Genomic DNA, 16,917 nt, shown 5'->3' with positions numbered 1-16,917 from the left:
TGAAGCTCCTTTCTCTGTGATAACTCCAGCTGTGTCAAGTTGACACAAAAATAGCCAGTACAGTGCTAAACAACCATGTGGGTGCTGCAAAACAAAACCTGAGTTCTTTGCAGGAGCAACTAGTGCTCTTCACTGCTGTACCATCTGTCCAGCCCCTATTTTGCTAATTCAAACAGGGTTTGTTCTTATCCTTTTTATTGTATTATTTAGCTGGTAGTTAATATGATAAAGACCTTAATTATGTTAATATTATAATAATGCAATCACTTTCACATACGGTAATAAATTTAATAGATGTCACAGGATTTCTAGACACAGAATACTGCATGATCATGTTTTAATCTCGTCTTCTTATTAAAGAAAGTGGTCCTTGTTTGTGTACTGGAAAGAATACTAGGCTGGAGAGTCAGAAAGTTTGCATGCAACTTTCAGTCCCTTACCTGAGGAGGTCATCTGTGAAACACCTCTTTCTTAACCTGTGCGTCAGGTGCCATGCTGAGCACTCCATATGAGCCATCGTGATCAAGAGTTATAACAAGCCTATGAAGTACATAGAGATGGCCCATTTTGTTATGCTTTTATGAACTAGAGGGTTGTCAACCCTTGCCTCTAATAAAACCATTAGCACCATTTCCTCAATGACATGTTTTGTATGCAAAGGATGTTTGTATCTGGGCATTTCATTTTGATTTTGTTTTTGCATTTATATTTGTGTATATGTGCACATATGCACATGCCACAGTGCATATGTGGAGATCAGAGGACATGTTATAAGCATTGATTTTTCTCTTTTAAGCATGTGTATCCTGATCCTCAGTCATCAGGGTTGGTGGCAAGTGTCCTCACCCACTGAAATATTTTAACAGCCTTAGGGAAACATTATGATCATTCTCAAAATGCTTCAGTCTTTTAAATTATTGTTACATCTGTTATGGTGATCAGTGATCAGTGATTGTATTGTTACTATTGTATTGAAATAATTAAATATCAGGGTTGAGGAAACAGGTATTAACAGGTGTAGCCTGCCCATGGTAGGTCTGAAGAAGCCATGAGAAATGGAATAAATGGAAGTGTCTGTGTATAGCTGTGGCTCTAGTCTTCTGTGACCTGGTAGACTTTTTATTTCCTAGAAACTAGATTGACCTTGGATTTTGCTAGAGGCTGTTAGAAACTAGGAAATGACTGAGGAGCTAGGCCAGCTCACCTGCATCCTTATTCTAGGAGCATGTGTCTCTTCCTTTCTTAGTAAGTCTAAGAGAAGATAGTCTTGAGTCTATGTCAGGACTGCATTCTCCCTGTGCTTGCCTTCAAACAATGCTAGCTCTTTGATGTCTCAGTGGTTAAGAAGTGTGTCCAAAATTATCTAAACACTGAATTATGAACAAATGGCTTACCCTGAATAGCAGGTGGAGTCTACATTCTGGTTATGTCATGCCTCTGACATGGTTTATCTGGGCCACTTCATCTTCCTAATCTGCATATATAAAAGAGTTCAATAACATAATCCAATTTATACAGACTGATCCTGATGTTAAATGTGCATTCTAAATATCTTAAAGATTGCAAATTGCTCACAACAGTCATACTTTCCGTATTTTAACTTGTTCTTATTGCCACCTCCTGAGACCCTAGAATGTTCTTCTGTTATGAAAAAAAAAAAATCCAAAGGAAGGTACACAGTGCCTAGGAGATACACAGTTTATCTCAGGCATCATTACTTGATATTGCTACATCTTTACACCTGAATACTCCTGAGCATATTTCATCCTTAGCCAATGAAAGCAGGGAAGGAAGAGCTGTATCACCAATAGTTACAGCAGTTATTTTAAGAACTAAAATCAAGAACTTGCAGCGCACACAAATGTTTAGTTTTATAAAGATCTCTTGAGCTTTATAAAGATCAACATCATACTGAGACCATAAAACCTTTGTTCTCTAAACTAAAAGAAAAGCCCAGGGGACGTAAACCATTTCTTGTTGAAAATGAACTAACATTAGGATATCATTTTTTTTTCCTATTGAGTTCCTGCACCAATGGATGGATAGTGGATAGAGCAATAGTCAATCTGTTTTATATAAGCCACTTTACATGTGGGAATTTAAAACATTATAGAGGCTAGGGGCAGTATCTAACATAGACACAAAAGAGGAGGGTGGCATCTCAGGTGTAGTTTCTGCTTCCATGGGCATGGTGCTTTTAATGTCATGTGACAAGCTGAAATACTCAAAGCAACCTAACAATGTTACAGGGGAAAACAAAGGAAAAAGGGAAAAGGAAAAAGGAAAAAAAAAAAAAGAATTGGCTTTACTTGCTAAAATTTGTTTACCATATTCCAATGGGTTAAACATTCTTGTCTAAGCACAGGAAAAGAAAAATATGTTCATTAAATCTGAGAAATAAGGTATTTATAATATGGACATGTTTTATATTTTTAATGCTATTTTACCGTACCAAAGAAAGAACAGGGCTCAGCTATTTTAAAAATAAATAAATAAATAACACCATGGTAACCTGAACTGAAATGGTCTAGAATTCTCTAAACCATATTAACGGTCCCTAATATTATTTTAAAGTTCTCTGTAAGATAGTACATGAAGAAGAAAACAGAACTTCCTGTCCTAAATAACTTGATTTTGCTAAGTACTCTAATCAAATGTGCTTTGAAATGATCCAGCTCTACTACATGACCTCAATGTAGCCATTCTCCCTGTATTTACTAAGGTAAGGCTTTTTGTAAATCTTGGTGATGCATGCTTGTAACTGCAGCACTTAAGAGGTGAAAGCAAGAGAATCAGAAATTTAGCCTTAGCTTCATAGTCAGTTCCTTGCCATCCTAGGCTAAATGCAACCCTGTCTCAGAACTAAGAAAAAAAAAAAAAGATACAGTACCATGGGAACTGACATGGATAAGTCTCAGCAACTGTTAACTTTGAAAAGAGAACATGGAGCTGGAGAGATGGCTCAGCAGCTAAGACCACTGACTGCTCTTCCAGAGGTCCTGAGTTCAAATCCCAGCAACCACATGGTGGCTCACAACTCTCTGTAATGGGATCTGATGCCTTCTTCTGGTGTGTCTGAAGACAGCTGCAGTATACAAATGTACATACAATAAACAAATAATTCTTGCCGGGCGTGGTAGCGCACGCCTTTAATCCCAGCACTCGGGAGGCAGAGGCAGGCGGATTTCTGAGTTCGAGGCCAGCCTGGTCTACAAAGTGAGTGCCAGGACAGCCAGGGNCCTGGTCTACAAAGTGAGTGCCAGGACAGCCAGGGCTACACAGAGAAACCCTGTCTCGAAAAACCAAAAAAAAAAAAAAAAAAAAAAAAAACAAATAATTCTTTAAAAGAAAAAAAGAAAAGAAAAGAGAACACTGCCATTAGACTTCTAGTTTCCAATATTAAGTCAAGAGAAACATTTTTTCAATTTTCCCTAAAATTATAGAATATTTTTAGAGTGGCAAATTCTGTGTTTTATTTCAACACATTTAGGGCTGTGCTGCCAGAAAACCTGATAGCTGTCAATGCATAGATGGCCTCAGTATTGAACATTGACCTTACTAAGAAATACCAAACACAGCAATGATGGAGCAGATTTATAAAAACTAACATACTAAATGAATTCCGTGTATGTAAATGGGAGTGTCAACATACTCTGCTTGATAACAAACATCCAAGCCCTGCTTGGCTTGACTAATAGAACATTTGGTAAGAGCAAGTAAGTTCTGACAATATAAATTCTTATTAATTAGCACTTAATCAATAAAATGCAACATTAAGCATATCCTTAGACCTACATATTACAGTAGCTTATAAAACAATTGCTATATTGCTTATTATATATCTTACATTTACATTTATACAGCATACATCCTTGCTGTAAGAAAAAGCTGAAACTTCAATGATTACACAGTTCTCCTTTCCCATCCTTGTGTAGATAAATTCCTTTAAAGAGGTTACAAACATACATTCTCCAGGCATACTCCTTGTTTTCAAATGTCTAATTTATCCTTTCCAGAAATCCTAAGTTTTCATCGCAATATACAAGTCTTCCAACATAACTTATGCTCCCCAGCATCCCACATGTCATGCATTCTTTGTCATTGTGTCATCTTGCCATATTATAATCATGTGTCTCTCCCATCAGACTAGAGTTCACTGGAGACAGGCAGTCTTCCTGATTGCCTTGTTTGCCTAGCACAGAGCACAGAATAGGTATTTAATAACTCTTTTTTTTTTTAAAGATTTCTTTATTACATTTATATGAGTACACTGTAGCTGTCTTCAGACACACCAGAAGAGGGCATCAGATTCTATTACAGATGGTTGTGAGACACCATGTGGTTGCTGGGAATTCAACTCATGACATCTAGAAAAGTAGTCAGTGCTCTTAACCTCTGAGCCATCTCTCCAGCCCCTTTAATGACTCTTATTAAGCGTCTGACACATCTTTTGTGGCTATTTTAAGATAAATTTTAACTGTAATAAAGATGATATACAAATTGTGATTTTGGGTTTTTACTTTATTTCTAAGACTTCACTGCAACCCATTGAGATCCAGCAATAAAAGATGTACAGAGCCAAACACTAGTAGGAAAGGGACAAATTTCAAGTCTTCCATAGCAGCTGCTAAGACTTCTCTGTGCCTCAGAAGCAAGTTTAATTTGTATTTCTGGCAAACAGATAAGAGCTTGACTTTGGGTGTGATAAGGATGAAAAAGAAGAGAGACATAAAAATAAAATTCAAACCAAAGTTGATGGGCTGTACAGATGGCTAACAACCTATAACTATTGACATCCTGGCAGGTTCTAGGACGCAAGAGAACACACTGGGTAAGGGGTATGTGAATGGGCAGAGGCATGGAAGCAGGTAGAGGTGATAGATCTGAACAATCAAGTGGACTCAGTGGGCATACATCTATCTAAAGCTTTCATGCTAAATCGGGGAGTAAAGAGGGAGATGAATTAAGCCACAGGTCTCAGCAAAGTAAAAAGAACTCCCGCTAAGAAGGATCATTGGCACCACAGAGTTCAGTTATAATTAACCGTGTTGTTGGAGCTTAAAACAAAAGGTTCGATTTCAATTCCCCAAAATCTCACACTTCAGATTTCAGAAAGCTTCTTACCTAAATGAATTCAATTTATCTGAAATTAAGTAGCATATATAAACTATATCAATGGTGGTACCAGAGTGCACATTGCATGGTTCACAGATGCACCGCTCACAGATGCATCATTCATAGGTTTTATGTGAACATAAATAACTATGTGGGTAAATAGGCTAGGAGATGAACAATACCCAAGACAGGTACAGATGAATTGATAGTGGAGGCTAAACAAAATTTATCTTAGAACTAGAACAGCAAGAGAGTATGTGACAGAAGTCATAGGAGGGTTTGGAGAAGCTCCTGTGCTCAGTGTTGTGATATGGGGTTAATTCTAGACTCTGGAACTATGGGGTAAAGCCTAAAATGAAAAATAGGACCGTATTATTACAAATGAGACTTAGAATGCCTGGTGAGAAAGCCAGGCGCTTTGACGGAAAAATCAACATGATTGTGGAAAATGCTTCAAGCTCTGTATTTTTTCTCTAGACAAATTCAATTAAATGTATTTAAACAAAAGTTATAAGAGATAGTAATTAGACCCTACAAGCTAATTATTTTCTTTTTTAGAATAAGTGAGTTGTAACAGAGGCAAGCACGCATCCGTTTTATGGTTTTTGCTTATATGCTTCTTGATTTATATCCTATGTCTAAAAGCAAGCTATAATATCCTAAGCTAAAATTATCTGGCTATGAACTTTTAGTATTTTTCTTTATAATTTCTGCCCAGGAGACCCAAGTTTCCCTGGAAATGAAGCACATGTTAACTGGGTATTTGCCTCAATGTTGGGCTTAAATTGTGTTTTCACTATTTCATGCATTTGGAGCTGCATATGACACATTTGGGGCAGAATGTGACATATTTAGCTTGACACATGTGGGGCTGAATGAATGATTGAAAATAAAAGTGTAAGTATGCACATAATGATTTTGTACAAACTATCTGTTAGGTCATGAGATTCCTTTGTCTGCAAACTGTTTTTAGAGTGATTGATTGCCAAGGGAATGCAACTGCTAGCACACAGGCACAGCCCTCAGAGAATCAGTCCAGTCTGACTCCAGTCTTTCTGGACCAAGAACTGGATTGCAATTGCAGAGCCCACTGTCCTAAAACTACATGTTTTTGTGATAGAAGAACATTGTGTTCCTTCCTTTAGTGGAAAAGGGTCTCTAGCAAAGTTGGTCGTAAAACACAAGTCTATAGATAACCTGTGGTTCCCATTGAGAAAGTTACAGAATTAGTATCAGGGGAGGGGAAGGGATCATATCTTTATATATTTATTATACTGTTGTTTTGTTCCCTATAGATTTTTAAATGATGTGTAAGAACATATTAAGCTGCTAACAAGAGAGTGGATACTTAAGAATGAAAATAAGGGAGGAGCACAAAATAGAGCTAGGAAGAAGGCCATAAAGATGCTTACCATAGGACCTCTGCTATGGGTGGGCTTGCACTTGACTCTAAACTGTCTAATAGTCCTCCATCTGCTAATGGCATTAGCCTCAATTTACTTAATAGCATTTTTTTGAGGAAAATGGAAAAGTCAGGGTAAAGGTTAAAAAGACAAGAGTGTCTGGCCAACTCATTTTTCATTTGGCTTCCTTTAGGAATAGATCTTAACATATCTGGGACAGAGAACATACTGAACTGTGTGTCCTTAATACAGCCCTCCTCAGTACACTTCTGGGACAGGATGTTCAGAGATATCCAAAGGCATTGAATTCGAAATCTAGGCTGGCTGGACTGGCCATCAGCAGAACTCTGAAGCTCTCTGAAGCTGTTCTGTCTCCTCTTCTACAGTCTCTCCTCCTCTATAGTCAGACAGCTCAGGAGCTTTGTCTGTTCTTGCTGTCTCCATTTCTTGCTCCATCCTCACCCCTGAAACAGTTCTAACCTGGTTTCCACTCAAACTGCATCAGTAATGCTGTCTTGCTACGGTTCACAAACCACTATTCAGTTTACTTTTTACTTGGTCCCAGCAGCATTTGGAAGTTCCTTTACCTGTGTGTTTCGGCTTCTATTCAGTTGACTCAACAATGCTGGTGTTCCTTCAGATATGAGGAGGTAGCTCCAGCAAAATAATAGAGTAAAACTGAACACTGGTAACAAACAAAAGACATCTACTACTTCTGAATCCCATAGCATCTGGTTTTATTGAACAACAGTAGCACGGTATGTTTATTACCTCCTCAACTTCCAGTCCAAACTCCTTTTGCTGTTCTTTTATCTCAGACCCAACAAAATTAGGAGCTACATTTCCCTGAATTGCCTTGGACTTAAGATTTCAAATGTAATTTATGCTTTTACAGTCAGTGATATTTACATGAAGTTTGAAGTTTGACCTGAATTATCCCAGGATAGTTTCCCAGACTTATTAATTGAAGATGTTGGGTGACAGTCTACACTACAGCCGAGAAATGCTTCTGCCAAGATGAGGGGGCCTTGGGAATGGAATTTCCCTAGAAGTATATAACTCTGGAGATTCCAGAGCTTTCTAAATGAGAAAAGGCAGTGGACACTTAACTTCAGTAACACTTATTAAGTGCCTACTATGTGACCTAGATGTTCGATTAAGTGATTCACAACCAAACACCCTCTTCAGCCTTTTCATGATCTCTGTGATGACAGTAATGGTCCTCTCTTTTTAAAGATGAAGAGTCTAGTTTCAGGTTAGTGGTGCATGATTTGGGGTTTCCTGGACAAATTTTTAGACATGTTATCAAAATACTATTAAAAATTTATTTTTATAATAAAATATTTATTCACATATAACTGAATAAAGAAGCCTGTTTGATAAGCAAGAATAACACAAATGTTATGCACTGTCTTTCCACTATTAATGCTAGCTTAAAAGCTTGAGATTGGCAAGTACCACATTAGCTTCTAATTAATTTGCTGTCTTTTCTTACTGTCTGCTTCTTCACTTCAGGCTGCAGAGATATCTGAAAGGATAATTCCACTTGAGTTCCAGGAAATAGAACTGCTATGAATTATTGCTAATGTTAGCTTTCTAGTGCTTTAATTTCATCTCCTTGTTTCAGTCAAGAGTAGTACTTAGATAGCAGTTTTCACATCATTCTAGGAACTCACATTCCTACTTTCTGCAGGCAATACTCACTTGAAACACAGGGGAGGCAGTGTTGCTGGTGCTGTTTCCGTATATGATTTCTCCATAGACTTTACTTTCTGTAACTTTGCTCAATGGTAGGTTAATAGGGCAGTTTTCAAACTGAGTTCACAGCGTGAAATGCTTCTGAGTTCCTTTAATTATAGACTGGTTTTCTGTACACACACACTACATTATGCTGTTTCAAAGACAAAAAACTGTTATGTAAATCATAAAGCTTTCTTATAAAATATTGGTTTTGGGTGGTTTTATTTCTTTTTTTACATTTTCTTATTAGATATTTTCTCCATTTACATTTCAAATGCTATCCAGAAAGTCCCCTATACCTTCCCCCAAGCCCTGCTCCCCAACCCACCCACTCCCACTTCCTGGCTCTGGCATTCCCCTGTTCTGGGGCATATAATCTTCACAAGACCAAGAGCCTCTCCTCCCTTTGATGGCCTGCTAGGGATGCTACATATTCACCTAGAGACATAAGCTCTGTGGGGTACTGGTTAGTTCATATTGTTGTTCCACCTATAGGGTTGCAGACCCCTCTAGCTTCTTGGGTACTTTCTTTAGCTCCTTCATTGTGGGCCCTGTATTCCATTTAATAGATGACTGTGATCATCCACTTCTGTATTTGCCAGGCACTGGCATAGCCTCACAAGAGACAGCTATATCAGGGTTCTGTCAGCAAAATCTTGCTGGCATATGCAATAGTGTCTGGGTTTGGTGGTTGTTTATGGGATGGTTCTCCAGGTGAGGCAGTCTCTGGATGGTCCTTCCTTCCATCTCAGCTCCAAACTTTGTCACTATAACTCCTTCCATAGGTATTTTGTTCCCCATTCTAAGAAGGAGCGAAGTATCCACCCTTTGGTCTTCCTTCTTGAGTTTCATGTGTTTTGCAAATTGTATCTTGGGTATTCTAAGTTTCTGGGCTAATAACCACTTATCAGTGAGTGTATACCATGTGTGTTCTTTTGTGATTGGGTTACCTCACTCAGGATTCTATCCTCCAGATCCATCCATTTGCCTAAGAATTTATAAATTCATTCTTTTTAATAGCTGAGTAGTACTCCATTGTGTAAATGTACCACATTTTCTGTATCCATTCTTCTGTTGAGGGTCTTCTGGGTTCTTACCAGCTTCTGGCTATTATAAATAAGACAGCTATGAACATAGTGGAACATGTGTCCTTATTAAAAGTTGGAACATTTTCTAAACAGCCCCATACACCCTCAAGAAATAGAAGCAGTAATTAATAGTCTCCCAAGCAAAAAAAGCCCAGGATCAGATGGGTTTAGTATAGAGTTCTATCAGACCTTCAAAGAAGACCTAATTCCAACTCTCCCCAAAATAAAAACAGAAGGTACTCTACCCAATTCATTCTATGAAGCCACAATTACTCTGATACCTAAACCACATAAAGACCCAACAAATAAAGAGAACTTCAGACTAATTTCCCTTATGAATATTGATGCAAAAATACTCAATAAAATCCTCAGAAACTGAATCCAAGAACACATCAAACATGATCTATCATGATCAAGTAGGTTTCATCCCAGGGATGCAGGGACGGTTTAATATATGGAAACCTGTCAACGTAATCCACTATAGAAACAAACTCAAAGGCAAAAACCATATGATCATCTCGTTAGATGCTGAGAAAGCATTTGACAAAATCCAACACCTCTTCATGATAAAAGTCTTGGAAAGATCAGGAATTCAAGGCACATACCTAAACATAATAAAAGCAATATACAGCAAACCAGTAGCCAACATCAAACTAAATGGAGAAACACTTGAAGCAATCCCACTAAAATCAGGGACTAAACAAGCCTACCCACCTTCTCCCTACCTATTCAATATAGTACTTGAAGTTCTAGCCACAGCAATTAGACAACAAAAGGAGATAAAAGGAATACAATTTGGAAAGAAAGAAGTCAAAATATTACTATTTGCAGATGATATGATAGTATATATAAGTGACCCTAACAATTCCACCAGAGAACTCCTAAACCTGATAAACAGTTTCAGTGCAGTAGCTGGGTATAAAATTAATTCAAACAAATTAATGGCCTTTCTCTACACGAAGGATAAACAGGCTGAGAAAGAAATTAGGGAAACAACACCCTTCACAATAGTCACAAATAATATAAAATACCTGGGTGTGACTCTAACTAAGGAAGTGAAAGATCTATATGTTAAGAACTTCAAGTCTCTGAAGAAAGGAATCAAAGAACATCTCAGAAGAAGGAAAGATCTCCCATGCTCATGGATTGGCAGGATTAATACAGTAAAAATGGCTATCTTGCCGCAAGCAATCTACAGATTCAATGCAATCCCCATCAAAATTCCAACTCAATTCTTCACAAACTTAGAAAGGGCAATTTGCAAATTCATCTGGAATAACAAAAAACCTTGGATAGCAAAAACTATTCTCAACATTAAAAGAACCTCTGGTGGAATTACCATGCCTGACTTCAAGCTGTACCACAGAGCAATTGTGATTAAAAAAACAAACAAACAAACTGGTACAACAATGGACAGGTAGATCAATGGAATAGAATTGAAGACCCAGAAATGAACCCACAGACCTATAATCACTTGATCTTTGTCAAAGGAGCTAAAACCATCCAGTGGTAAAAAGACAGCATTTTCAACAAATGGTGCTGGCACAACGGGCAGTTATGATATAGAAGAATATTAATTGATCCATTCTTATCTCCTTGTACAAAGTTCAAGTCTAAGTGGATCAAAAAACTCCACATAAAACCAGAGACACTGAAACTTATAGAGGAGAAAGTAGGGAAAATCCTCGAAGATACGGTCACAGGAGAAAAATTACTAAACAGAACAGCAATGGATTGTGCTGTAAGATTGAGAATGGACAAATGGGACCTCATAAAATTACAAAGCTTCTGTAAGGCAAAAGACATTGTCAATAAGACAAAAAGGCCACCAACAGATTGGGAAAGGATCTTTACCAATCCTAAATCCAATAAAGGACTATTATCCAATATATATAAAGAACTCAAGAAGTTGGACTCCAGAAAATCATATAACCCTATTTAAAAATTGGGTACAGAGCTAAACAAAGAATTCTCAACTGAGGAAAAAAATACTATAAAAGGAGACCTTGTCCAGTAAAAGGCTTGAAAACCCTCAATTGATACAATAAATACTGAGTGGGTGTTTGTCTATCTTTTGAAGTACTAAGGAAAATACACTAAGACTTTTATATATCTCATTAACAGCCACATGCTATTCTTAGAAGTTAGCAGCATATCTGTGGCTGGGCTTGCAGGATGAACTTGCTACCCTTGCCATGTTGTGAGAATGGCACCAAGTAAAGCCAGTCACTGTGTTTATTTCTGTTCTGCATAAACTCACTCACAAGAAATGAAGGAAAATTGGAAGAGCTGTTAAAAATAAATGAACTAATTGCAATGAATCACCTTGTTTCACAGGCATAAGTGGGAGTGGGGGGTGGGGCAGAGGGGTCATTAGTCAGTCCCAAGGCCTCCAGCAACCTTTGAGAGGACAACTATGCCCATTACTTATGTTATTTCATAGAAGAATACCATGGGCAAAAGTTCTTTTTAGCTTTCAAACAGTATTTTTTAAAGCTTTTGTTTCATGTGATATAAAATCAAATTTGAGTCAATACTCAGGGTTTCTTTCTGCATGTGTATGTTACAGGACCTAGAAAACCCACTCAGGCATGAGATCTATAGACCTGAAGAAGACATAGACTCATTCCTTCAATGTTATTATCTAGTAATGACATCAAAATCCAATAACAAAACTGATTCTGTCTTAGACCATGCATACTAGTGTCAAGGAGGCACATCACCAAGAACACATAAGCAATTACATAGCAAGGCCCTTTTACCCTGACCCTGGGAAGTCAGTAGCCTAAGCTTATTTTCAAAAGCTACAGATGGCTGCTTTGCTGCTGCCAAGTCCATGAATGTGTGGCACTCACTGTATCTGACGGCTAAATATCCACCATCTGCCACAAAGAATTACAGAGAATGTTACAGAAACTGCAATGGGGCTGAGGGTTGTTGACTGCCTGAATGGTAATGCAAACAAACACACACACACAAATACACGGTCACACACATATACATACACACACAAATATATATAAACACACTCATGCATGAACACACAATATAATAATAATAATAATAATAAAAACAATAATAATACATAGCATTATATATAGTATTATATTATAATATAATGTATTAGACAAAGAGCTCTTTCCCTGGTCATTTGATATTCACCAACACTGTGTTTTACTTATTCACAATGCAAAGATGGCCTGAAGTTGCTTGGAAGTCATTCATGCAAGATCACTGTGATTTTCCTTCCCTAAAAACTCTTCTCACATCTATAATCCTCATCAAACATGTAAGAAATACATATATAATGAAAATACTCCTTCTGTTGCTAATGTGTCATTGTTAAAGCCAATGTGGTTTTGGTAAAGAAATAAAAAAAAAAAATTATTTTCATTAAAAAATCTCTACACAGCCGGGCGTGGTGGCGCACGCCTTTAATCCCAGCACTCGGGAGGCAGAGGCAGGCGGATTTCTAAGTTCGAGGCCAGCCTGGTCTACAAAGTGAGTTCCAGGACAGCCAGGGCTATACAGAGAAACCCTGTCTCGAAAAAAAACCAAAAAAAAAAAAAAAATCTCTACACAAAACACTTAAAATACATCGCAGTGGAATGGCTATCAAATAACATCATTCTGTCAATAGATTTTTCTGATTTACATTCTTTTTTCATTTTTATTACTTGGATTTTAGACTTTCTAAAGAGCCTATCAAAGGTAATGTTTCNTTCTCTCTCTCTCTCTCTCTCTCTCTCTCTCTCTCTCTCTCTCTCTCTCTCTCGTGCCTTTTTCTTTTAATTTATTTCCTCCTTCAACATTCCCTCCTTCCTTCTGTGCCCAGGTTACCCAGAAAGGCCAGAACAAGGCACTTAAACAAGAGACCTCAAAAAGCCAAAGCAAGCCAACTCAAGATTAGCAGGCTTCCTCCAACAGGCCTGACAGTCTAGATGCTAGTGTCTTCACTCAGAGCCTGGTAGTAAAAGGTGGTGCCAAATAAGGTAGTTACAGAAGCTGACCTCAGGAACCCATCCCCAGATGATCTATCTATAATGCAATCTGTACACCTAAGGCCCAGGGGGCATCTCAGAAGAAACAATGGAAAGACTGTAAGGCCAGAGGACCAGGTCATGTGTCCACAGTACTCAAATGCACAAATTAAATCATAGGTCTTTCCAATACGTTAGGATTAACAACTTCTCTGAATAAGCAGAAAAATGTTTTCAGAACAATTAGATTATTTCATGCAGTGCAGTAACTTTGCTAATGTATATGGTAAGAACAGTATTAGATATGAAAGAAAGATCATATAACTTTATCTGATGTTTTACAGAAATTATGTCTTTTCTTTTTCATAATGTTTTCTCTATATATAGCATGTGCACATACACATACATACATACGCACACATACATAATACACATATGAGTCTACCATATATTTGGTAATGAAAAGAATGGGGAATTGCTTTTATTACTGACCACTTTATAAAACTATTTTGAAACTTAAGAGCAAGGTAATACTGACCATGAAGAGTTTGTTTGGTTGGTTGATTGGCTGGTTTTGTTGCTGTTATTGGGGTGATGGGTAGGGAGAATAACCCTAACATGAACTAAGTTGCTTAAATTATTTCCTTTCTTTGTCCATGTGTAACTATGTATTATACTATTAATACTATATTCTTACAACAACATATACAATGTAAGCAAATTTATTCGTTTATTTTAATTAAGTTTGATATAATGAGTAATGTATTTCATTGTAACATTTTCATCAGCATGTAAGACAACTTATAAAACATTTTATGCAAAAGTTACATTGCAAATGTCAACTTCCTTATGGCATATTTTAGTAACCCTGCGTGTACTCTGTATACTCATTTCTATTTGTTTCTGTTTATAGGAAGTCCTGGCTGAGCAAGGTTGGGAGTCCTAGTTCTCGCATCGACCGGGCCGACTTTTCTAACGAAAAAACAATCTCTAAATTGGAATACTCTGATTTTAGTATTCGATATTAATGGAAGAAAAATATCAATTGCAATGCTTATACTATAGAAAATAAAACATTCTTAGATTTATAATAGTAGGAGAGTTAAAAATGGAAAGTGTCTCTTCTGGAATTATACATTACTGAAATGTCTGAAACTGAAAACATTTACTCACCTATGTTTTAGCAAGCAGAAACTAAATATTATAAAATAAAATGTCATTATAAATTATCTGATATGAACATTCAAGTACAATGTTGTTTTATGGAGTCATATAAAAATATTACAGTATATATGTTATTTTATGTTACAGTATATATGTTATTTTGGCTAGACATAAAATAAAATTAACTAAAATTACCTTTGTGTACTGTTGCCTAGTAGGCTGACTTTTAATGTCTTCTAAATAATAATTTACTATTAAGAGTGAGGATTATCCATGCAGTGGTGGCGCACGCCTTTAATCCCAGCAATTGGGAGGCAGAGGCAGGTGGACTTCTGAGTTTGAGGTCAGCTTGGTCTACAGAATGAGTTCCAGGACAGCCAAGGCTACACAGAGAAACCTTGTCTTGAAAATCAAAAATCAAAAAACAAAACAAAACGGTTGAGTGATTAGTCTTAAAAACAGTTAAAATAAAATTGTATGATAATCACCATAACCAGAAAGTAATAGCAACAGAGAGTTAGTATGCAAAACTCTGCTTAAACTCAAACCTGATTTAGTGCAAAGTTTGACTTGATATCCTTGACTTCATTGTTCTGTGGTCTGGATAGGCAAGCTTGGGGATAGGAGCTAGAAGATCTAGTTTCAGTATAGCAAGCTTTGAAACTTTTAATCTACTCCCTTCAGTTATTACCCTATGACTAAAAACACTGAGAGTCTAAATAAATCACCTAAACTTGAACTATTATTTGGGGATCTTCAAATGATAAACAGGCAATATTGTACAAGGAATTATAATATTGAATAGGAAAGGCCTTTAATGGAAAATACAGCAGGATTTCACTTGCACATATATTATATATGTACTCCACTGACTTCTGTTGTGGGAAATATCGAAAAGAATGGCAAGTTCCCACATACACTGGGCACCAGCAGGCTACATGGCTCCAGCTGGGTATTCTCATCTCAGCAGACTTTCTGCCCAGAGCTCCAAAATCTCTCCACCCAGCTCACTAAGTTCCCATTGGTGGGTCGCTACCATGTCTGACCCATGTTTCAAAACCCCCATGGCCTTTGTGGTGCACATCTGGCAAACCCACACTTTGTGGCCGTACCTTTCTCTCTTGAACCCAGTTGAACCACCACGTGAAGGAAAATGCCACACAAACTTAGTTCAGAAACAGTGGTAACTCATTCGTTGGGTACAATATCTAGAATCCTAATCTCGTAAACCATATTAAATCTAAATCCTCTGGTGGTGAATCTTAGCAGATTTGCCATAAGCCAATGAAACAGGCAGGGAGACACTAGTAGCTACATTTTGTCCTCTCGCTATCTAAGTTCAAAAGGACCCTATCTCTTTCCTCCTTCCTCTCTTCCTCTCTACTATTGAATCCATTATTCATTAGGGGATGGTTCACAAGGAGTCACCTGAGTATGTGACTCATTACTTATTCCAGACAACCCCTCCTAGGAAAGCAGAATTAACATCAAAATACAACAGCACTGAGCCACCCACAACAGATTCTTATTTTAAATTTTATTTATTTTTATTGTGTATATACTTGTATGGTTATGTGTGATTACAAAAATGCATCATGATTTGTATGTAGAGGTCATAAGTCATTTCTTTCCTATCTTGTATCTTGTTTCCTTGTGTCCCAGGCATCAAGTACCTTTATCTTCATAGACCTGATTTTCACATTTTTTTTAATAACAATGGAACCCTCCACTAAAACACAGTTTTACATAGAACTGAATACATAAAAGAAGTTGGTTGTTTGTTGTTTTGTTCTGTTTTAACACAACTGGTGTGACTGAACTGGAATGGAGAGGTCCCTCATACTTAGTTTCTCCTTCCTTGTATTTTGGTCTACTTCAAATCCCTTGGGAAAACAAGTTAAAAATGACCATCCAAGTACATCTTGAAGGCATAACAAATTGTAGGTAGAAGGTTTCATGGTTGGGTTGATGTACCAGTCCCACCCCTGAAAACCTTGCCTGGTTACAGAAGATGGAAGTGGTAGTGTAGAACTTGAGAGAGTGGCCAACCAATGATGGGTACAACTTGAGGCCCCCACTAGCAACAAGTGGGAGCCTATGCCAGACAATCCATGGATTGCTAGGAACCAGAGGCTGCAGAGACCAGAGACCCAAGATAGATCCAAACACAACTGATGAGAAGAAAAACAAGGCAATGAAATAATTCCTAATGATATTCTGCTACACCTGTGTCTAGCTCAATTGTCATCAAAAGGGTTTCATCTAGAACTGATGAGAGCAGATATAGAGACCTGTAGCCAAACACTAGGCAGAGCCAGGGGAATCTCAAAGAAGAGCAGGAGGAAGGACTGTAGGAGCCAGAGAGTTCAATGATAACAGGAGGACAAGACCTACAGAATCAACTATGCACTACTCAAAGGGGCTCAC

General features: G+C 37.5%; 1 protein-coding gene and 1 pseudogene across 1 annotated transcript in view; one reads left to right on the top strand and one right to left on the bottom strand.

Annotated features, from left to right (window-relative positions):
- LOC110306159 overlaps positions 1-334 on the bottom strand; it is a 5,436-nt pseudogene extending 5,102 nt beyond the window's left edge.
- Positions 1-14,684, top strand: part of Acyp2 (acylphosphatase 2) — a 131,884-nt gene extending 117,200 nt beyond the window's left edge. The window contains exon 4 of the mRNA XM_021176827.2: positions 14,240-14,684. Within this exon, the coding sequence (XP_021032486.1) occupies positions 14,240-14,354 (115 nt within the window). The 3' untranslated portion in view covers positions 14,355-14,684. The remainder of the gene's footprint in view (positions 1-14,239) is intronic.
- Positions 14,685-16,917: the final 2,233 nt, after the last annotated feature.

The sequence above is a fragment of the Mus caroli genome, chromosome 11, assembly GCF_900094665.2.
Source record: "Mus caroli chromosome 11, CAROLI_EIJ_v1.1, whole genome shotgun sequence".
NCBI classification, from domain to species: Eukaryota; Metazoa; Chordata; class Mammalia; order Rodentia; family Muridae; genus Mus; species Mus caroli.
Note: the sequence above shows the minus strand (reverse complement) of the source record. Positions and strands in the feature narration are given on the sequence as shown.